Source organism: Ursus americanus, chromosome 16 (assembly GCF_024610735.1).
Source record: "Ursus americanus isolate L20-20 chromosome 16, mUrsAme1.1.p, whole genome shotgun sequence".
Lineage (NCBI taxonomy): Eukaryota > Metazoa > Chordata > Mammalia > Carnivora > Ursidae > Ursus > Ursus americanus.
In genome coordinates this window covers 7,540,785-7,561,447 of record NC_142142.1, presented here as the reverse complement: position 1 = coordinate 7,561,447, position 20,663 = coordinate 7,540,785, and the positions used below count along the sequence as shown (strand labels likewise).

General features: G+C 61.2%; 2 protein-coding genes across 5 annotated transcripts; one reads left to right on the top strand and one right to left on the bottom strand.

Annotated features, from left to right (window-relative positions):
• Positions 1-288: 288 nt before the first annotated feature.
• Positions 289-5,018, top strand: PHOX2A (paired like homeobox 2A). Of its 2 annotated transcripts, none has more exons than XM_087868115.1 (3): positions 289-637; positions 2,836-3,024; positions 3,951-5,018. In XM_087868115.1, the coding sequence occupies exons 1-3, from the start codon at positions 421-423 to the stop codon at positions 4,430-4,432; spliced, it is 888 nt and encodes a 295-aa protein (XP_087724241.1). In that variant the 5' UTR covers positions 289-420; the 3' UTR covers positions 4,433-5,018. The 2 variants fall into 2 exon arrangements, with proteins under 2 accessions (XP_087724241.1, XP_045638669.2); XM_045782713.2 differs by having other exon boundaries at positions 369-637; positions 2,836-3,023; positions 3,974-5,018.
• Positions 5,019-5,065: 47 nt separating this feature from the next.
• On the bottom strand, positions 5,066-19,973 carry INPPL1 (inositol polyphosphate phosphatase like 1). 3 transcript variants are annotated; one of them, XM_087868106.1, is made up of 29 exons: positions 19,848-19,973; positions 18,577-18,977; positions 15,775-15,838; positions 15,533-15,683; positions 15,196-15,316; positions 14,804-14,944; positions 14,467-14,560; positions 14,271-14,360; positions 14,004-14,102; positions 13,744-13,894; positions 13,550-13,656; positions 13,181-13,283; positions 12,899-13,095; positions 12,467-12,584; positions 11,764-11,860; positions 11,355-11,493; positions 11,166-11,265; positions 10,980-11,068; positions 10,616-10,697; positions 10,403-10,492; positions 9,746-9,859; positions 9,522-9,610; positions 8,978-9,065; positions 8,727-8,882; positions 8,407-8,485; positions 8,174-8,314; positions 6,381-7,053; positions 5,992-6,125; positions 5,066-5,904 (listed from the first exon to the last, which is right to left on the bottom strand). In XM_087868106.1, exons 2-29 carry the CDS (start codon positions 18,771-18,773, stop codon positions 5,796-5,798), a joined length of 3,813 nt encoding a protein of 1,270 aa, XP_087724232.1. In that variant the 5' UTR covers positions 18,774-18,977; positions 19,848-19,973; the 3' UTR covers positions 5,066-5,795. The 3 variants fall into 3 exon arrangements, with proteins under 3 accessions (XP_087724232.1, XP_045638728.1, XP_087724233.1); XM_045782772.2 differs by having other exon boundaries at positions 5,066-5,886; positions 19,848-19,972; XM_087868107.1 differs by lacking the exon at positions 19,848-19,973 and adding an exon at positions 19,367-19,650.
• Between the last annotated feature and the right edge of the window lie 690 nt (positions 19,974-20,663).

Genomic DNA, 20,663 nt, shown 5'->3' with positions numbered 1-20,663 from the left:
CGAGCGAAGGTCTGGTCGGGATTGGCGTAGGATGGGGACTCTAGGGATGGGGCCCCGCACTGCCCCGCCCTGCACCTCGGGAGCCCAAGGAGGGCGGCGGGGACCCTTTGGAGTGGGGGTCTGGGGTAGCTGGGGGTGGGGCCTGGGCTGCCCAGGCCCCGCCCCGCGAAGCTTGCCCGCCCCGCCCCCTCCGCGGGGTCCTGAGCGTTAAAAGGCGCGCGGGCCCGGCTGGGCTGCACTTGCTTTGCACCCGGGCGAAGGGCGGCCGCGACGGGGCGGGCGGACTCACAGGCGCTCAGAGCCGGCCTCGGGTCCTCGGCGCTAGGCGCCCGAACTCTCATCCCGACCCCCACCCGGCCCGGGACCCCGACCCCGACCCGACCCGGCCCGGCCCGGCCCCCGACCCTGACCCCCGGGCCGATGGACTACTCCTACCTCAATTCGTACGACTCGTGCGTGGCGGCCATGGAGGCGTCCGCCTACGGCGACTTCGGCGCCTGCAGCCAGCCCGGCGGCTTCCAATACAGCCCCCTGCGACCCGCCTTCCCCGCGGCTGGTCCTCCCTGCCCCGCGCTCGGCTCCTCCAACTGCGCGCTCGGCGCTCTACGCGACCACCAGCCCGCGCCTTACTCGGCAGGTGAGCCCAGCCCCGGCCAACCCTCCCTCCAAATCCTGCGGAAACCCCAGCCCCTGCCCTATTTGGCAAGTGATTGCGACTGTCCCCCACAGCCGCCACCATCCTTGCCCTCCAACACCCGCGGGATCCCCAGTCTCCCTGTAAGACGGGGTTCCCAATCCCCAGCCTCCATGTAAGACAGGGTTCCCGGAGGCAGAGTTGAGCCCCACCCTCTCATCCTTACCCCTTCTGGTGCTCTTTGGGTCAGGGAAATAGATCCCTGGCCCAGACCCAGGCCCCTCACCAGTTCCCCCCCTCCCCACCTGCAAAGACTGACCACCAAACCTCTCCATCCCCGGGTCCTTGGAAGATGCTCCCGGCTCAGTCCAATCAGATCCCCATCTTTATCCCCACCCCACTTCATGTCTGACCCCCAGCAAGGGCTCCTGCAGCAGCTGAGCTGCCCAGATGGAAACCTTCCTAGAGCCCCAGCACCATCAAGCCCCTCCTGCCCCATTTGGGACCCATCCTGCCTGTGCCCAGAACCTCTTGCACCACTGAAACCCCCTTCCTTGCTGGAAGAAGAGTGCCCAGGTCATTAAGCCACTTTCATTCCCCTCTTCGCCCTGGAGACTGTCCCAGCTAGAGTCCTGTAGAACCCAGACACAGCCCCCACTACCTCCAAGCCTCTTGATGCAAGTCCCAGTCTGAACCCTCAACCTCGTGGAGCCTCTCAGCCATCCCCATCTCTCCGGTTAGAATCCAGGCTGCCCCACCCAATCTCCTCATCTCCTTCCTACCTGGGAAGACCACTGGGACCCAAGTAGAATGTTGGGGCCTGGGAGGTGGGAAGGGATGGTGAGATAGGGACCTGGATTTAGAGAAAGGAGAATCAGCAAGATGGAGCCAAAAACTGGAACAGGGATGGGGAGATTGGGTACTCTGGGCCAGATGAGGATGGGGATTGGGGAGGTAGGGTCAGGAAATGGGGATATGGGCCCCACAGAGATGGAGTTCTGAGATGGGGAGATGAGAACAGGGATAGAGAGGTGTGAGCGAAGATGGGAAGATTGGGGACCCTGGGAGAAATGGGGACCCAGGGTTGGGGAGATGGAGGTAAGAACTAGGTGATGGGGACAAGAATTATGGGAGATGGGGACCAAGGAAGATTAGCAACAGAGATGAGGAAGATAGGGCTTTGAATGGAGTGTTGGAGACAAGAATTAGGAGACAAGGAGATAGAGAACTAGGGATATAGGACAACAATGAAGGAGGTTGGGGACTCCTGAAGGATATGGAGACCTAAGCAGGGGTTGGAGACAGGGATGAGGAGATACTCTCAGAAACACTGTCTGAGGGGCTGCGGGGACTGGGATGGGGTAAAAGAGAGACAAAGATGGGAAGAGAATGAGGGAGAGGGGTGGGGCTGGCTGTGGGGGAGTTGGGTCACAGAGAGAGGTGCCTGGGAGGAAGAAGGGCAAAGAGAAGGTGAAGGAACCTAGGTGGGAGAAAATAAGGACCCTTTTCAATGGGCACAAAGAAAAGAATGGTCCAGAAGGGGAAAGCTGAAGAGTGATGTGGATGGAGAAAGATGAGGAAGAGGAGAGGACACCTGGAGGAGAATGGGATGTGAGATGGGGCTGAGGAAATGAGGCCTGGGAGGAGAGAGATGGCAGGGTAGAGGGGGCCAAGTCCCTACATGGCAGAAAGTACATGGCAGGGCTCACGGTGGACCCAGGCCAGGGAGTCTCAGTCACCCAGCCGCGGTCCAGAACTGGTTACTGGGAAGACTCATGATGCTCTTGAGCCCTGGCAACCCAGGCTAGGGTGGACAGAACAGGACCTGAAACCAAGCGGGCAGACTGACCGAGGTAGAAGCACACCAAAGAGAAGGCTGGAGGAGCAGGTGGACTGGAGGGAGGTGAGGGAACTTGGGGAGGACCGAGGACAGGTCAGTGGTCTTGACCTGAGGATCAGATTCTGATTCCCTCGCTGTTGCTCTTGGGCCGCAGGTCTCCCTGCGCCCTGTCCGCCTTCACTCCTGCCGGCTCCACTGGGCGATAGGGAAGACGCTCAATTCCAGACTGAGGGGAGGAAGCCGAGGGCGCCGGGGCAGGGGCCGGGGACCGCCAGCGATCTCAGGGGCAGGACGCAGCGGGCTGAGCTCGGCCCCTCACGCCCTCACCCTCGTTGCTCCCCCCTCCTGCACACACCCCTAGTGCCCTACAAGTTCTTCCCGGAGCCGTCGGGCCTGCACGAGAAGCGCAAGCAGCGGCGCATCCGCACCACGTTTACCAGCGCGCAGCTCAAGGAGCTGGAGCGCGTCTTCGCAGAGACTCACTACCCCGACATTTACACGCGCGAGGAGCTGGCGCTGAAGATCGACCTCACTGAGGCTCGCGTGCAGGTGCGTATTTGCGTGCGTGTACGGGAGTGTGCGCGTGGAGGAGGGCGGGAGGTTAGTGCCCGACACCTGGGGGCCGCGGGACAGAGGGGCCTCACTCGGGCGGCAGGCAGGTTTAGCTTGGAGGCGGAGAGCTGGGGCCAGGGGCCAGGGGCCAGGGCGCAGTCTGGGGGCGGTTGGGCAGGAGAGGATGGCAGCCGGGGGAGAGGACGGGGCCAAGACTTAGCAGACCCGAGACCCTCGGGAGAACTGAGTTCTTCAGGCCCACGATTTCCCCTGGGTCTCCTTAGCAGGGCCAGGCATGTGGAGGGATGCTTGGGAAGCCTGGAAGGAGGCCGTATGGGTAGAGTGGGAGCCCCAGGCGGTCTCCGTGCCAAGCGAGGCAGACGAATCCGGGAAAGCCAGTGAGCGCCTCCATGTCCCCTCCCCACTCTGCAGCTGTGAAATCTCTGAGCCCAGAAACCCAGGGCCCTGAGCAGTCTCAGGACTCAGGAGTGCCCGCCAGGTGGACTCTGTTGGCTGTCTTACAAATCCAAGTCCAGATGTTCAGCTGGTCTGCCTTTGCTGGAGACCCTGAACAAAAGGTTTCCCCTAGTGCCCGAACCGTTCTCCACCGCCTTGGGACACTCCAGGTGGAAATTCCAGGAGCTTCTTGTAGGAAGGAATTGGGGGCAGGGCTTTGGGTGATGAGGGAGCGAAGGCGGGGTCCCCTCCAGGAGACCAAGGACACTGGAGGCAGCGGGGTTCGCGGGTGAGCAGATCCCAAGGGGAAGACCTGGAGGAAGGGGCGAGTGGAGAGATGAGCAGAGAGGCGAGGAGGGCTATGAGCCAAGAGGTCGGGGGCCGAGAGGCCGACGCTCAGAAAGCTGGTAATAATCCTGATCCGGCCCCTTCCGGACTGAGGGCTCACCCGCGTCTTGCGGCCTCGGCCTGACCGGCCCCTGTGCCCGCAGGTCTGGTTCCAGAACCGCCGGGCCAAGTTCCGCAAACAGGAGCGTGCGGCCAGCGCCAAGGGTGCGGCGGGCGCGGCGGGCGCCAAAAAGGGCGAGGCGCGCTGCTCGTCCGAGGACGACGACTCCAAGGAGTCCACGTGCAGCCCCACGCCCGACAGCACCGCGTCGCTGCCGCCGCCACCGCCCGCCCCCGGCCTGGCCAGCCCGCGTCTGAGCCCCAGCCCGCTGCCTGCCGCCCTGGGCTCCGGGCCCGGCCCTGGCCCCGGGCCACAGCCGCTCAAGGGCCCATTGTGGGCGGGCGTGGCGGGCGGCGGGGGCGGCGGGCCAGGCGCGGGCGCGGGCGCGGCGGACCTGCTTAAGGCCTGGCAGCCGGCTGAACCCGGGCCCGGGCCCTTCTCCGGGGTTCTGTCCTCCTTCCACCGGAAGCCTGGCCCGGCCCTGAAGACCAATCTCTTCTAGCCGCCGGACTCTGGAGGCTCCGGGCCTGCCCCCAGAAACGACCCTGCCCCTCCAGGACCTAACAGAATCCCTCCCCATTTGGGCGCCCGCCTGGAAGCACCCATCTGTCCCCGCCCCCTACCGTGTCTGACCCCTAGGTGTGCCCTCCCCAGCTTTGGGGGCCTCTCCTCCTCACCTACCCCACCCAGCAGAGCGGAGTACTTTTCACTGGGACCCTCCCCTCCCCCTTCCAGCTTGGCTTTCTTTGGAACCGGGATCAAGTAACTGTGCTGGAACGTGAGGGTCCTTAAGTAGAGTAACAGCCTGGCTCCCTCCCCTGGTTCTGCAGCTGGCTGGGTCACTCCTCACCTTAGCGACCAGCCTGCTGCCCCAGTCCTCGGGTCCACCCGCAACTGGTTGTCGTTGGGATAATAAGCCGCCTGAAGGGTCCCACTGCCAGTTAATCCCCTCCCATTCCCAAACGGTCTGGCGCAGAGGTTAGGCCTGTTCAGAGCAGTGGGGCTGGCTGCCAGGGCATCGGGACAGAGGGGTTTCCTCTTTTCTTTTTTTCCTTTTACTTTTTTTTTTTTTTTTTTTTGGTGTTGTTCTTTTCCTTTGAAAAACTTGTAATTTATTGAGGTGAGTTTTGCTCAATCCAAATAAAACTTAATTTATTGAAGACATCACGCTGGCAACCCTTCTGAGTACCCAGGATGGGGATAGGCTGCCTGCAAGAGCCTGACCCGCTTGCAACCAGCATGGAACCCACTGCAGCCGCTCATTCGCAACCCAAGGTGGTATAGATCAGGAGACAGTCAGAACTAAGCAAACTAGCACTTTATGGCCCAGACCCTTCTCCCCACCCCCAACCAGCCCCAATAATATTAAAGTGACCGCCCTCCCTAAACCCACACAGAAAAGCTTAAATAAACCCCAGCCCGGTCCTTGGGCTATTCCTTCATTTCCGGACGGACACCCCCAGAGTGGGGGTTGGGAGAGGTCCTAGCTGAGCCCCTCCCCCTGTGGTTCAGGCCAGGCGGAGGGCAGCAGAAACAGCGGTGAAAGTGGGGGCCCCAGCGTACCCCAATGGACCCTACGAGCACCCCTGGGGCTAGGAGTAGGGGTCCAGAAAGGGAGGTCAGCACCAGAATCACCGAAGTCCTTGGTAATCACGGCAACTGACCCCGGAGCCCTGGGGCAGGTCAGGGGCAGGATGTCCTTATTAGGGCATTCCAAATGATTGGGCAGTGGGGAACGCAGATCCCCAATAAATAGGCAGAGAGGTACTGCCCCACCCCTCATAACTTTTCAACCTCCGGGCTCTGGCTGGGCCTTAGTGGAGGGGTAGGGGTGCCGAGTTCGCAGCTTCGCAGTGCCACCGCTATCACTTGCTGAGCTGCAGGGTGTCCAAAAGGAGGCGCTTGTGAGCCGGGTCCTGCACCCCAGCCTCCTCCAGGTCCTCCTCGGTGATGTCGCTGTAGGGGTAAGAGAGGCTGCGAGATGGGCGAAGGGCTCTAGAGGGCCCGTAGCTCCGCCCCCGGGGCCAGCCCCACCCCATCCGCCTCCAGCCCCGCCCCCACCTGAGAAACTCCAGGTCGTCCCAGCCATTGTGCACCAGGCCCTCCTCATAGCGCTCCAAGCCGATGGCCCGCAGCCAGGCGCCCATGCCCGCCTCGCCCAGCCCGCTGGCCCGCCCGCCCTGCGGGCACGGAGCCTGAGGGAATAGGGCGTGTCAGGGGGAGCACTGAGGGTACCCACACAGAGAAGCACCCGCAGACAGCCACATTCTACTCCATGCTTTAGGGGAAGAGCCAAGAACTGGGGCTGATTCCTGTGTCCCCCCAACTCCCCAGTGCCCAGCTCAGGGCGGAAGGGACACCACGGAGTGCTGAGTGGTGAGGTAAAAGGGTACCACCGTCCATGGGCAAGCACACAGCTTGGTACACACAGCCACCCCCGGTCCACACACCTCCTCCGCCAGGTCCTCCTGGATGCTCTCTCGGATGCGAGGTGGAGGGAAGCTGAGAGGCCGGCCGTAGTCCGAGGGCAGTCCCCGGGGCGGCTGCAGCTCCAGGGGGCCTGGCAGAAGCACTGAGCGGCCAGGCCCAGCGGGAGCATAGTCCACCTCACTCAGCGTCTTGGCCATCTGCAGCACGGAGCAGGAGCGATCGTCCCCACTGGCTACCTCCCCCAGGAAAGTGCTGGTAGGTGAGGGGCCTGGGGGCAGTGGGGGTCGTGGATGGGCCTTAGGAGGCGGTGCGCCACGGGCCTCACCCCCGCCGCGGCCCCGGACCACTGGCCCTGGCAGAGGATCCAGGCTGGGGGGCAGGAAGATGGCCGAGTCTGGCAGTGGTGGGGGCGGAAAGTCTGGAGGGGGCAGTGTGCCCCCAGAGTCCTCGTCTGATGAGCTCCCCTCTCCCACACGGGGGGGCCGGTGGCGCCCCAGCTGTGGAGCAGGCACTGTGATGGCCACTTTGTTCTTGGTGGCCGGTGGGACAGGGGCCCTGGCAGGCGAGGGTGGCTCCGGGGGCAGCAGCTGGTGGGGGACCCCTTCAAGGACGTAGTAGGCAGGGTTATTGAAGCTGTTCTTGGGTGGGGGGGCTGCCACCCCTTCCGGCTCTGGAGCCCCCTCTGCCTTCAACCTGGGTTTGGGAGCAGGATAATGAAGTCAGGACCCAGACACCAAAGTGAAGGCAACGGGTGCAGTGGAAGGAGAACTGGGCTGGGAGCCAGGACTGTGGGTCCCCGGTCCTAGAACTGCATGTGACCTTGAGCTCATCCCTTTCCCTCGCTGGCCCTTGATGTCTTCACCTCTAAAATCCAGGAGACATGATAGTTGAACTTCCTTGCCTGACTTGCTAAGATTCTCAGATCTTTCTTTCATGACTTTGTGAAACCTGAGCGTAAATCAGGGAAAACAGGTGCCAGAGGCAGGGCAATAAAGACGTTAATGCGAATGACCAGCCAGATCTTGAAAGCCTCTGGGGGCACCTGAGGCCAATCTACTGAGGAGTCTCACCCAGGGATTCAGGTTAGTTTTACTCAAGCCTGAAGATAAAACCAAGGTGACTGATAACAGGTGAAGGTGAGTGAAAAAGCACCAAACCGCAGCTAGGAGCTTTTATTTAAGTTCAAGCAACACTTGGATATAATTAGAAAGTAAGCCTCACTTTCCCCGAGTATGATCCACAAAGCACTAGTTCCCTAGGGTATTAATAGTTACTGTGTGGAAAAGAAGTTTCCTGGCCCATTAAGTTTGGGAAACTATATTCAACAGAGTTGAAAAAGGGTTTCCTTCCTGTCCACATGCTCAGAGCTTTTGCGAATACTAATGTGCACTGGGACTGTCTAAGAAAAGAATCTAGCCAGAACCATTTCCCAGACTCATCTGACCACAAACCCGTTTCCAACGGGCATCTTGCAGGACGGCGTTCCATAGAGTGCACCCAAGGAGATCCCATGCTGGGGCCAAATAGAAAGCTCAAGCTAAGTCTGTTTACATGGAGTGAACTGTTGCAGAAAACAACTTCTGATTCTATTTTTTAAGGCAGAATCGGGAGGAAAGAATGACTGTGCTCCCATGCACTCAGAAAGCCACACCTCAGGGAGGCCTGGGGGGCCAGAGGGGCCACAGGTCTAGAGCCCCAGCAACCCCAGCCATGGGGCATCAGATCACTCAAGCAGCAAACAGTCCCCAGGCTGGCTCTGAGAGCCAAGCATAGCAACAGATGAAGTGGGGAGATAACAGGTTCCTTCTCTCACCTGGAGGTCAAGGGCTCCTCCCGGGGGGCAGCTCGAGGTGGGGCTGGGGGCCTCCCAGTTGGTGGTGGTTTCTCTGGTTCTTCAAATAACTTGGACAGTGGGCAGGAGGCCTCTGTGGGGGCTGGCTTACGGTTCCCTGACCTGCCAGGGTGTACAGAGGTGAGATGAGGTAGAGGCTGACCCAGAGCCCCCCGGCACCCCTTCATGAGACACCCAGCACAGTCCCAGCTCACCTGGGATCCTGGCTGCCTCGAGACACAGAAGGGGCTTTGCTCTTTGCTCCTGCCTCATCCTTATCAATGCTGATCCACTCTGGGGGAGGAAGAGAAAGAAGACTCAGAGGGGACTGCGGCCCTGGACCCTAGATACCCACTGGGCCTACCAGGCCTTTTCCAGCTACTCCTCAACGCAGGCCCACTTCCAGCCGTGGCTGCATAACTTCCAAATATTCCAGGGACACTAACAAGCCCTCCCCTGCCCCCGGTCCACCCCTCCTAGACCTGCCCACACCACCCCATCTTATGCCCCATATCCCTCCCAGTGGAGCCCCCACCGTAGAGCCGCTCACGGGTGCCCAGGCGCTCTGTGGGCACCCGCACCTTCATGGAACCACGGATGTTGCCTGTCTCCTCGCCGCGGTGGGACAGGAAGGTCAGGAACTGCTGGGCTGTGCTGCCAATCATGGACTTGAGCGCCACCACGCACTCCCCTGAAGGGAAGATGGGGCAGACCGGCAGATTGCCAAACTTTCTAGAGCTCTGCTTGGCTTTCTGTGCCCTTCGGCACCCCTCCCCTGCCCCTCACCATAGGACTCGTAGCCATCCATGGACTTGACCGTGAGCAGGAGATGCTGGTCCTGCAGGTACTCGATATCAGCCAGAATTGGCTTGAGCTGGGGAGCAGAGAGGCCCAGTGAGGAACAGAGCCTCAACCTCTCCCTCCTGCCCCTGACACCACTCACCGCTACCCTCAGACTGGCCCATGCTCACTCCCACTCCACTATTAAGGAAAGATCCCAAATCCTTAATGTAGGAGACACGGCCCCACACGGGCCTCTCACAACACTTCACAGCACTGTCATTCATGTCCTGCATTCTCAGTGGCCAACACAGGGCCTGAGATTTAGCAAAGGCTCGAAAAGTATTTATGAATGGATAAATGAACCTGCAAATTGGTCCCACACCCCCCAAATAAAGCGAATGCCCTCACCCTTACTCATGCCCGGCCCCACCACACACACACACACACACACACACACACACACTCGCACGAGAACGAACCAGATGCTCTCCACCACCCCTCTCCTTGTGCCCTCACCTACAGGCCCAGGCCCTGCCAAAAGCCTCACCGTGGGCAGCTGGCGTGAAGACCACTGCACCTTGAGAAAGTTGATGTTGTCACTGCTCTGGGCATCATTCTCAAAGCTCTTTTTGTACTCTGGGGAGAGGGTGGGGGATAGCCAACTGAGCACCACCTGCTGGCTTCCCTTCCCCCTATCCAAGGGGCTGACTGCTCTGGGCACCTGGGCTCCCCATCCCTCTTGGCCACACCCAGCCTCGGCCCGCCTCTGACCCTCCAGGCAGGTGGAGTAGAACTCAATAAAGAACTTGGTGCGGCTGGCCGTCTTCACAATGGCCTCGATGCTCTCAAACTCAATGTAGGCCTGGTCCGAAGTCTTTGAGAGCCCTGAGGGGCAAAGGGAGGAAGGCAGTCAGGAGGGCGGAGAGGGGGGCAGGGGGAACACGACGGACACTGAGCCCTGGAACAAGAAATCAGGGGCCCTGGCAGAGGAGGAGGGATGGCCAGGAGGGACCTCCCCAATCCCAAGCAACCCGTGGGGAGACCCCAAAGCCCAGACCCTGGACCAGGCAAACAGACAACCCAAGGATGAGAGACCATCTAAGAATGGGGTTGGGGGACCAGAACACCTGCAGGGACTGCCTGCCAACAGTCTCCCACACTACTAGGCACACTCAGGGTACACACGTGGCTCCAGGCAAATACAGGTATCTGTGTGTGTTTCCATTCACAGATATACGCACACTCACGGGCACGTACCTTCCACGGGGCCCCGGGCACACATACACCCTCACACAGTACATATTCAGAAACCGTCTTGCACATACACGTACACACCCAAACATGCACACACACAGATACAGTCAAACCTATGCACATCCCCCGGCCACCCCGTGCCCACCCACCCACAAGCACATCCAGAACAGTCACCTTTCTTGGAGATGAACTGAGAGGTCACCCCAACCTCAAATGTCCCAAACACGGGGGAGTGGTCACTGGTGACGATGTCATCAGTGCAACCTGGGATAGGAATGGGAGCTCAGGGCCAACTCTTTACTCTCTGCTCCCACTTCCCAAAGCTAGGGCAGAATCGGGACTGTGACCACCCAGGACTGCCCATCACCCTGTCCAGGAGACTCTGACCGTAGGAATTGCAGATGATGTGGGTCTCAGGGTAGGACTTCCAGAGAATCCGGTCACACCATGAAGGCACATTGGTCCGGACCTGGGGCAGGGGATGGCGGCACGTTCAGAGCCAAAGGCTGGGGTTGCTCAGGTGAGCCCCACAGTAGAGCTGATGAAGCTCCGCACTCCCACCACCCCAGGCCTCAGCACCCACCTCCCCTCTTGGGTCCTCACAACACCCAGGATCACCCACCCCTAAGGCCTTAGAGGGGCCACCGAAGCTGGAGTAGCAACTGGCCAGACCTTGACCAGACACACGCTCTTGATTCACTGCAGCCCAGAGGCGTCTCCCAAGGTCCCCCTGCCCGTTCCCTTCGCTCACCCCAGTTGGCTTCTGCTTGTGCCAGGCATACGTGTCCCGGGAGCCCCGCTCGTAGCGGTAGGTGGGCGGGAAGGAGATCTCCTCCTCACCTAGGGAAGGCAGGGAACAAGCAAGGGTCAGGGCCCTGAACACCCAGAGATACCATAAGGGCGCTAGCCCTCGCAGACCTGCCGGGCCCACACTCACTGAATCGGAGGAAGACCTTATGCTTCTCGCGTTCCAAGTTAAGCTGGTCCACCCTGAGCAGGGGCTCGAACTCCTTCCTGCTGATGTAGTTCAGGATCTCCTGCGGTGAAGACACAGTGGCTGGCGACTCCCTCGGAGCCAGAGCCTGAGCCAGCTTCCCTCCCAGCCCCCCAGCAGCCCTGTTCGCACCTGGATATCCATGTCCAGGCGGTAGTTGAGGTCCCCAAACCAGAAGAGGTGAGTGAAACGCAGAGAGATATCAAAGGCACTGAGCTGCCGGTCGCCCAGCGAGAGCAGCCGCAGGATGTCCAGGTAGTTCTGGTTCCGCCTACGGAGGGGGGTCCCCAGGGTCAGGGCCAGGGACTGGCGGCAAGGTAAGAAGTCTCTGGGGTCAGGGATGGGGTGCGGATCAGGCTCCCCGGGGACAGAGGAAAGAGCTGGGAGCGAGATCGAGGTAGAGGAGTCTTGAGCTGGGACAAGGGAGAAGGCGGTCTCTGGGGACGGGGATGTAGGAGGGTCATGCACTGGGATAGGGGAGAGGGGACAGGTCTCAGGTGAGTAAGGAAGGAGGGTAAGGACTTGGAAAGGCGCCCCTCACCGGGCAGTTTTCTCATTTCCCGAGGTGAGGTGGCAGTTCACGAAGCCAAACGAAGTGCCGTTGAACATGAAGGAGACTCCCACAGCCCCCTTGTTTCCTGTCAGCGCCAGCAAGAGGGAGGCCTGCGTCACCCCTGGAGGCCGCCCAACTTCCCCTCTGCCCCTGAAGCAGTGGTGGGAAGACCTTCCCACTCCCAGCGCCCCCAGGCTGAGGCAGGCAGGCCTCTGAACACATCCCCCCCCTTCCCGGGGGCCGCACAGGGCATGCGCAGTCCATCTGAATGGCCTGAGTCTCTCTGCCTGTGTGAGCAAAGCCCCTGGAGATCACAGGGGATCCCGGGGCTGAAGCTGAAAGGACCCGCAGATTCCGAACAGAATCTCTGCTGAGGGAACACTGGGCCACAAACCAAGAGGCCTGGGCGCTATGACAGCTCCACCACGTACTAGCTGTGTGACGTTGGACAGGTCACTAGCAACCCTGGGCCTGGATATTTTTTGGTTTTTTTGAGGTTTATCCTCTATGAAATGGAGACAGTTATGCTGGCTGGCCCTGCCTTCCTGGTGGTGCTAGAAGACATTTGAACCCTGCTTTACAGGGTTCAAAGTTCTATATGAGAAAGCTGAGACCACCCAAAAAGGGGAGACTGTGGGGCTGGAGAGGAAGCAGGAGGTGTGGACAGAGAGACCCTGCCCACCCGGCTCACCCAGGGTGTTGGCGATGCCAGTCTTCACGCTGGACGTACTGACGTGGCTGATTCGGTTCTCGTGCTCTGGCTTGACCAGCACAGCTACCTTGATGTTCCACAGCGACTGCATGGCGATCTGGGTAGAGGGCTCGGGGTCACCCCTGCCCTGGGCTGGGGTACTCTCGACATCCCCCCTGCCCCCCGACTACACTGTAGCCCGTGCTGTTGGTCACAGGATAGCAAGGTCTGCTACCCCTTTCTCCTGAGGGGCCGGAGAAACAGCGTGTTCCCACAGCACGAAGGACTTGTCAGAGCTCCTAAACGATATGCTCAGGGACCAGAGGGAAAGCCAGTCCAGCTGTGCTCTCCAGGGTCCCCCGTAAGGCCAGGCAGGCTAGTTCGGGGTGGTGTCCGAGGAGGGGGGGACTGGACAAGATGACCCTCCCTCACCGGGCGGTAATCCAGGTCTGTGAGCTCCTTGAGGCCCCCGCGTAGCAGGTCCAGCCACTCGCGGTCGCCCACCGAGTTCTCCTGGGTCCCGAAGACATAGATGTCATGGGGTATGGTCACTGTGACCTCATCCAGGGTTTTCCCCAGGCCCTTCGATGTGAACCAAGAGGTCACGTTCTTTGGAGGTGGCACGCTTCCTGGAGGTGAAGCGGATGGGGGGCGGTCAGGCCTCTGACCTGGGGCTGGTCCTGTCTGCCCCCCCAGCCCCAGCCTGGGCCTGACCCATGTTCCAGGTGCCTATGAAGACGGAGATCATGTCGGGCTCGTCTTGCTTGGAGTGCTTGTTCTTCATGAGCTGCAGTAGCTGGCAGAAGGCCTCCCGCTTCTGGGGGGACAGCAGCCAGTTAGGGGAGTGCCCGCGAGGGGAGGGTCACGCCTGTCTGGGCCACCGCTCCAGCATATCACAGGCGCTCAAGAAGTGTTCACTGAATGGACCTTTGACTGCACCCTCGGGCCACCCATCTCCGTACGTATCCTCTCTGCCCTGTCAGACCCACCCGTCAGGGACGACCCACCTACATCACATGTCTCCTCTCTTCCATCCCGCAGGGACCCCCGCAGCCCCCGGGCCTAGCCCAGCGCGCTGCTCACCCGGGCACTGACGAAGATGAAGTCCTTGCGCTGGGTCCGGTCCTTCTCCTTCTCGAACACGACGCCCAGCTTGTTCTGGACACGCTGGGACTTAATGAGCTGGCGGACTAGGGAATGGAGGACGGTCACCCTGGCCCACCCACCGAGGCCTGGAGGCCGCCCTGCCCACCACCCCAGGTCAGGCCCTGGCTCACTGCGGTCATGCGTGAAGGTCGTCCAGTCCTCCTGCGAGTCCCGCTGTCTCCGCAGCAGCACCAGCCGCCCGCCCTCCACATCCACGCTCAGCGTGAACTTCTGCGACTTCCCGATCTTGGTCAGGTCGCCCAGGGTCACATCCAGCTTCACCTGCAGGTCAGGAGGTGGGGGGCTGCTGAAGAGACCTCTGGCAGGAGACACCCCCTTCACCTCCAATGGCCCTTTGCCCCAGGAGGCCCCACCCGACCCCGCCATGTACCTCAAAGGCCTGCACCGGGATGGTCTTGGCCTTCCGTATGGACGGCTGCAGCGGAGCCGGCGGCGCTGTGGAGCTCATGTCCTGCAGGGCCTTCAGGGCCTGGAGTGGGGAAGGGCAGGCAAGGTCAGGGGACATACGGAGAGCTGGGGCCAGGAGGGACATGGCGATGCTGGGGTCAATGCTAAACTGCACACTCAGGGTTGAGATCAGTCAGGCCAGTGCAGTCAGGGACTGGTAGGGCAGGTCAGAGGTCGGGAGTCAGGCTACCTTCTTCTGGATGCCTGACAGGAAGTCCTTTAACACCGACAGCTTCAGCACCAGGCTCTCTAGTTCTTGCTCCCCTGTCTGCGGTGGATTCTGCACAGAAAAAGAACGAGGCTTGTACGTAAGGCCTGCAAGCAGGGGGTCCCCCAGCCAGCCTTAGACGTGAGCCCCTTCTCCACAGGCCTCCTCGTAATCCCACCTGCTGCTGCAAAAGGCGGGTCACCATGGGAGAGCTCTGCTGGTCAAACACCTTGGACAGGATCTCCAGGCCCGACAGGACCTTGTCCACCTCACTAGGGGAGACAACTGGTCAGAACTCCCCCACCCCAACCCAAGTACAGGGAAGGGGGGCTGAGGGGGTGGCTTCAGCCTCCACCATGAGGATACAGGGGTTCAGGTGAGGAAAAGTCAGGAAACAACAGCTGGATCCCTGTTCAGGGCCAGAGCTCAGAGGTTAGGACATTTGGGCAACAAGGGGGCAGGTGGGGACAGGTCGGAGGAGGGGCTGCACACACGGGGCTGGGCGGCCCAGGTACCTGTGCAGCCGGCGGCATGAGGTGGCAAGGGTGCGGGTAAGATGCGGCAGGCTGCTGGCTCCGCCTCGCACAGCCTCCAGGTCCAGTCCGTAGCTACCCTTCAGGTACTCGTGCGAGACGGTGCTCAGCCCATTGGGGGCACTTCAGGGAGGGTTAAGAAGTCAGTGAAGGACCTGCGGACCCTGTCCCAGCACTCCCCCCCCATCCCTGGAGGAGACGGTACTGGTAGTGATCAGAGCACCAGGATCAGGGCGTCTGCCTCTGGGGCTGACATGGGCTGAAGGTCCCTGGGGGTGGAGTGGGGGCTTAGAAGCTCTCTCCCCCTTTGATGAGGACACAGTGCTCACAGGAGAAAGGGAATTCCTGCTCCGTGTAGGGGGTTGTGGTCTTACCTCTCAGCAGCTGGAGTTGTGGGAGTCTCAGGGGCTGCTGGGGGGCTGCCAGGCCCCACGGGCGCAGAAACGCTGGTGGAGCCAGAACGCGGGGGCAGTGGCGGCTTCTCGTCCTCGCCATCTGTGGACAGGAGTCAGTGGGCCTCCCTTTCTCAGTTAAGTATGGGGGTGCTGTGGCTATCAGATACTTCCATGGAAATGGGGTAAAGGGCCCTGGCATCACGGTTAGGAGCAGGGGGTTTCGGGGGGGGCAGGTTGAGAAGATGGGAGGCAAGAAGCAGGCAGTGTCTGGGGAAGGGGCAGGGAAGGCACCCGCACGCGGCAAGGCGGGCAGCACCTGAGACATCACGGTCGTCGGGTGGCTCTGGCTCCCGCTCCCGCTCCACAGGCAGCAGCAGGGCGCACACAAGGCCCTGATTGGGCTGCGCATACAGGCCAATGAGCTCGCCCAGGGTCTGGAAACGGCGCACGGGCACGCCCTGCGAGGTCTGAGAACCAGCAAGGAGGGGAGAAGGGTCAGCCAGCTGATCCCAAGCCCAGGATGGAGTCAAGGTCAGGGCTCAGGACCCAGGCTCCCACCTGCACAGCCAGGAAGTCTTCGCCATCGGGTAGAATTCGATATGTATGCACGTGCTTCTGATACCTGATGACAAAGCAAGGGTCAGAATCTGTCGCCCCCCGGCTGGGGTCTAAGCCCCAAGGCACGCCTTCCTCCCGCTATGGGGCTCAGCCCTCGGCTCCCTCAGCTTGGTTCTCCTAAAACCTTTTGCTCAGGCTGCACAGGGTTAATGAGGCCAGTCCACTTCTATCCTGCTAGTGTTGCCAACACGAGCAGGAATGACCAGCCCCCGCCGCCCCCACAGGCCACCCCTCCACCCAGACCTACATAGGCTCCACACCCACCAAGGGCCCGGGAAGCAACAGGCAGCTCTTTTGCGGCCTCCACAGCTGTCTAAACAGCCCCTCTGGGCTGTGGTACCAGCTCTGGCCCCCCGCCAGAGTAAGAGTCCTCAGAAGCCTGGGGAGCCTCTGTTTGCACACACAGGAGATGTGCTAACACACGTGTGCGCCGCCGTCTGTGTTTCCGTCGCTGTCTGGCTCTGCAGGAGCTGCGTGTGTCAGGGCCGTTTTGCCAGGAAGTATGCGGGTATCCAGGCCTTCTCCCTGCTTCCCCAGACACCAGGAAATTGGGACAGCCCAAGGGAGCCCCCTATGGGAGACCCAGGCCTCTAAGAGCCCCAAGCTGAGGAGGAGCAAGAGCGGTGCTGACAGATGGCAGCAACAGCTGAGCAGGTGACAGCTGAGCCAGGCCGGGTCACACTAGGCGCGGATGGAAGTCTCCCTCTGCAGCCATACTTCAGGTAGGCTTGCTCAAGGGAGCCACCCGGGCCCCTGGGGGCACCAGAGAGGACCAAATGCCCATTTGAGGGGACCCTACTCCTTGGCCACAGTCCATCCCCTCAAGTAAGTCCCCTTCGGGTGCTCTCGTGGCTGCTGATGGGGCAACACCGTGTGCAGGTGTGTGTGTGGGTACCACCCTGTGGACCGTATTTACAACAATAATAGCATCCCATTCATGCGCTGTGTCTGTGGGACACCCTACAGATGTGACTTCATTTAATCCTCACATTTGGATACAGATATTAGTATCCTCCCCATTCTCCAGAAGAGGAAATAGGCTCAAAGAGGAAAAGCAATTTGACTACGGTCGCAGAGTAAGTAAAAGGCCGAGCTGGGACTTAAAGCCAGGGCAGAGGCCAGGGCCTGTATCCTGGCCGGTTGTCAGATTGCCTGTGCCTGTGAGAGCAGGGCTATGTCCTGAAATGTCACCCATGGACATGTGGGTATGTATACAGGTAAGCAAGTATGTTTCTGATCACCTACTCTCAGGCTTCTATCCCATTTCTGACACTCCCCCGCCAATCCCTGTGCTCTTGAGATGCAAGGAGTAGCCAGAGTGAGCTGGCAAAGCTGAAGCCCCTGACACAGACCCTCACTCCACCCATCTCCTCCCCTGGCAGTGGAGCCAGGACTCTCCCCTCCTGGGACAATAATGTTCCTCCCCCAGACACAGGCCCAGCTGTCCCCCTCCCACTCAACAACTGACCGAGCACCTGCCTCCCTCGCCTCCCTAAGTAAGGGGTATGCCCCAGAGGGGGCTGGGAGGCAGGACTCTGGGATATTCATCTGCCGAAGTAGTCCCTTGCTAGTCTCTCCTAGTCCAAGTCTGGCATAAGCTGAGACTTAGGAGACCACTTCCTCTTCAGGTCCACTGCCCAGGTCAGGGGTTCTCAATCCCAACACCACTAACATTTTGGACTGCGCAGTTCTTTGTCGTGAGGGACTGTCCTATACATTGCAGAATGTTTAGCGGCATCACTACTGGCTTTTACCCACTAGATGCCAGTAGCACCATCCCCGTTGTGACAACCAAAAACGTCTCCAAACATTGCCAAATGTCCCTGAGAGGTAAAGTAACCCCAAATGAGAACTACTGGCCTAGGCCAGTGCACCCCCAAAGAAGTGAAGAGAACAGAAGCATAAGGGACGGAAAGATAGGGGTTTGGGAGGGTTCACAGGGCTAAGCAGGAATATAATCAGACCCTAACAGTGCCCACAGGAGTCCACCTAGTATCAGACCATGGGGCACAGGAGACAGCTCAGGGAGATGATACCAAACCCACCAAATTCACCCAGAACCACTGCCACACACAGCTGATGGATACAGGCACAGAACCAGACCCACTCAGAGAGCTGCCAAGTCTCAGGGCTAGGGCAGCCAGATACCCAGGACCAGCACACATATGCATGCTCACTGATTTATGAAATAATGACTTGGCCGCATATAGCCTTGCCTCCCCCCTCCTTCTCAACACCACTCTGCCCCCCAGCCCCAGACATCTACAGCCACAGAAGTCCCAACCTCAATCCTGGGGGCATAGAAAGGACCCCTAAGGGGCTGCTGGGCATCCGCACACACCCATTGGTCTCTCCGGCCCCAACTCCCTCTGTGCCTACTGCTCAGAAATCCAATCCCTGTATAAACACACAACCCTGGAACGCACATCCACACAGCCTCACTCCTCCTGCCCCTTCTGCCTGAAGGGTGCCTGAGGGGCTCTGCCAGAGACTCCCTGCATTTTCCCCCATTACAGCCACCCTGGCTAGCAGGACCCCACACACTCTGCCCTCCACGCCCCAGAAAGTGTCCCCAGACACACAGTAGGAAGGAAGTGCCCCCTGCATCCTTCCTTAGCCCCGGCTTAAAGCCGAAACCCCCACTGTTGGGGGCGCTGGCGTCCCACTGTCCCAGGCCCTCCGCACACACGCCGGGAACCCGGGGCCGCGCCCCCGCCCGCCGGGAGCCCCAGCCCCACTCACAGGACACAGAGCGCGAAGGCTCCCGCCACGCTCTCGCTGTCTCGGACCAGGAAGCTGCCATCGCGGCCTGCCCGGGCCAGCAGCTCCTCGGCGGCAGCGCGGCTCAGGTCGCGGTGGTACCAGGCGGGGGCCGGGCTGCCCAGCGCGCCCCCGGGCCCCGCACCCCCCGGGCCCGGCGCCCCGCTGGCCGAGGCCATAGCGCGCAGGGCTCAGCGCCGCCCGCGCCCACCGCCCCGCGCCATCCGCCCCGGGACGCTCGGGGCCGAGGCTGGGGCCGGGCCCGGGGCCTGAGGATCCACGGACCGGACGGAGCCGGGGGTCGGGGGCTCAGCGCTCCGCCGCGCAGGCCGCCTCGTTCGCCGCACCGCCGCCGCAGCTGCCGCCTGCAGCGCCGGCCTCAACTTGAAGAGAAAGAAAAGTTTGTTCAGAGGCGGCGGGGGAGGGGCAGGAGCGCAGCGCAGAGCCGGGCAGCCGGCCCCCTCCCCCTCCGCTCGGCCCACGGCCCGACCGTCCCTACCCCCACCCTCTTCCCGGTGGGGATGATGGCCCCCGCGTTCCCGCAGGACGCGGGACCCCCCCCAAACCCACAATGATCCTGCCCCGCCATCACCACCCCTAGGAGATCCACCGCGCCCCCCCACCAACGAAGGTCAAGTTCCCCCACCCTTCTCCTGGACATTTTGGGATCCCGGCTCCCTCTCCGGAGAGTTAGCCCCCTCCCAACAATCGCAACAATATGATCCCCAGTTCCCATAAACGTCTAATTCCACCCCAAATCTTTTCCATTCACCTCCCTTGCAGCCTCAAAGGGTCGGGTCGAGTTCTCAAAACCCGCGAGGGATCCAAGATGAACCTCTTCCCTGTCCTCATTATCCGAGCGGCCCGGACTCTCAACTCCCGTGAAATCCAGGCCCTCTTAGACCTGAACCCCCAAACTCCACTGGGTCCAGCCCCCAACAAATCCCGAGGGGGGAAATCCCCTCCATAGAAACCTGATCTCCCACAAACCCTCAGACAAGGTCCAGTGTCCTCGAATCTCCACGCACCGTCCCTGGCAACCCCTCGCAGCCGGGGCAGAGCCCTTCCCCCCTCCCGGCCAAGTTCCCTGGCACCATCCCCCATACCCGCAGGCCCGGGCCTTGAGGGGTTCAGCAGCCCGAGATCAGGCGCCCCCCCCTCCCCCACCACTGCCCTTCTAGAAGAAAGTTCCCTCAAACCCCTGGGCTCCCGACTTTTCCCCAGAGCCGCAGCCGCCGCGCGCAGACCCCCACCTCCTGGGCCGCTCCGATGCCCCCTTCCCGGGGGAAGCGGCCCTTGACTCTCAGCGGCCACTTAAGATGGCCATCCTCTGCCGCTGCACCCCCCCTCGCCTTCCGCCCCGCCCGCCGCTCCGCCCCCGCGGCTCTCGGCGGAGCCGGGGGTAGCACCCGCGCCCCGCCTTCCCCGGCCCCCCGTCTCGATCCCGGAGCCGCTGACCCGCCGAGTGACCTCGGGCAAGTCACGGCACCCCTCCGCGCCTCGCCTTCCCGCTCTGCAAAGTGGGGGCAATGTTATGAGGGCCGACTCAATGGGACTGTGCTTGTAAATCTCTCGGCACAGGGCCTGGCATCCAGTAAGCCTCCAGAACAGCGGCTATTTTTATTATTAATTAAGGAGTAACGAAGGTGACAGCTGTGTAAACTGTAAAGCGCGGCGCCAGAACGAACGGGTATTATTAGCACCCGCCCCCGCCCCAGCTACTCGCTCCAAGACCACAAACTTGAGCCTTTGTGGGAGGGACGCCGACCCGGGAGGTCCCCAGAGCCGGTACGCTCAGACTCCCCCGGGCGCCCTCCCCTCCCGCGCAGGGCGGGAGGGGTACCCGGTCGCCGGAAAGGGGGCGGGGCCCACAGAGGGTCTAGCCCGCCCCTTCCCCCAAAAAAGACCTAGCCGGTGGCAGCGTCTCCCGGGAGTCCGCTTCCTGCCCCGCCCCTCCGCCCCTTGGCTCCTTAAAGGCGCAGGCTTCCAGCCTGGCTCCCGCTGCTGCCAACTCCTGGCCCGCTGTCGGCAGATCCCCTTTAACCTGGAAGAGAACTTTCACTTTGCTC

Bases quoted from the DNA above. Each gene is read 5' to 3' on its own strand.
- PHOX2A (XM_087868115.1), top strand. From the start codon at position 421: ATGGACTACTCCTACCTCAATTCGTACGACTCGTGCGTGGCGGCCATG. The intron at 638-2,835 runs GTGAGCCCAGCC...ACACACCCCTAG, and splicing joins GCCCGCGCCTTACTCGGCAG to TGCCCTACAAGTTCTTCCCG. The intron at 3,025-3,950 runs TGCGTATTTGCG...TGCGGCCTCGGC, and splicing joins CACTGAGGCTCGCGTGCAGG to CTGACCGGCCCCTGTGCCCG.
- INPPL1 (XM_087868106.1), bottom strand. From the start codon at position 18,773: ATGGCCTCGGCCAGCGGGGCGCCGGGCCCGGGGGGTGCGGGGCCCGGG. The intron at 15,317-15,532 runs GTGCTGCCCGCC...TCCTGTCCACAG, and splicing joins CGACGACCGTGATGTCTCAG to ATGGCGAGGACGAGAAGCCG. The intron at 9,860-10,402 runs GTGACTGTTCTG...TTTGCCCCTCAG, and splicing joins TCAGTTCATCTCCAAGAAAG to GGCTCTCAAAGACTTCGGAC.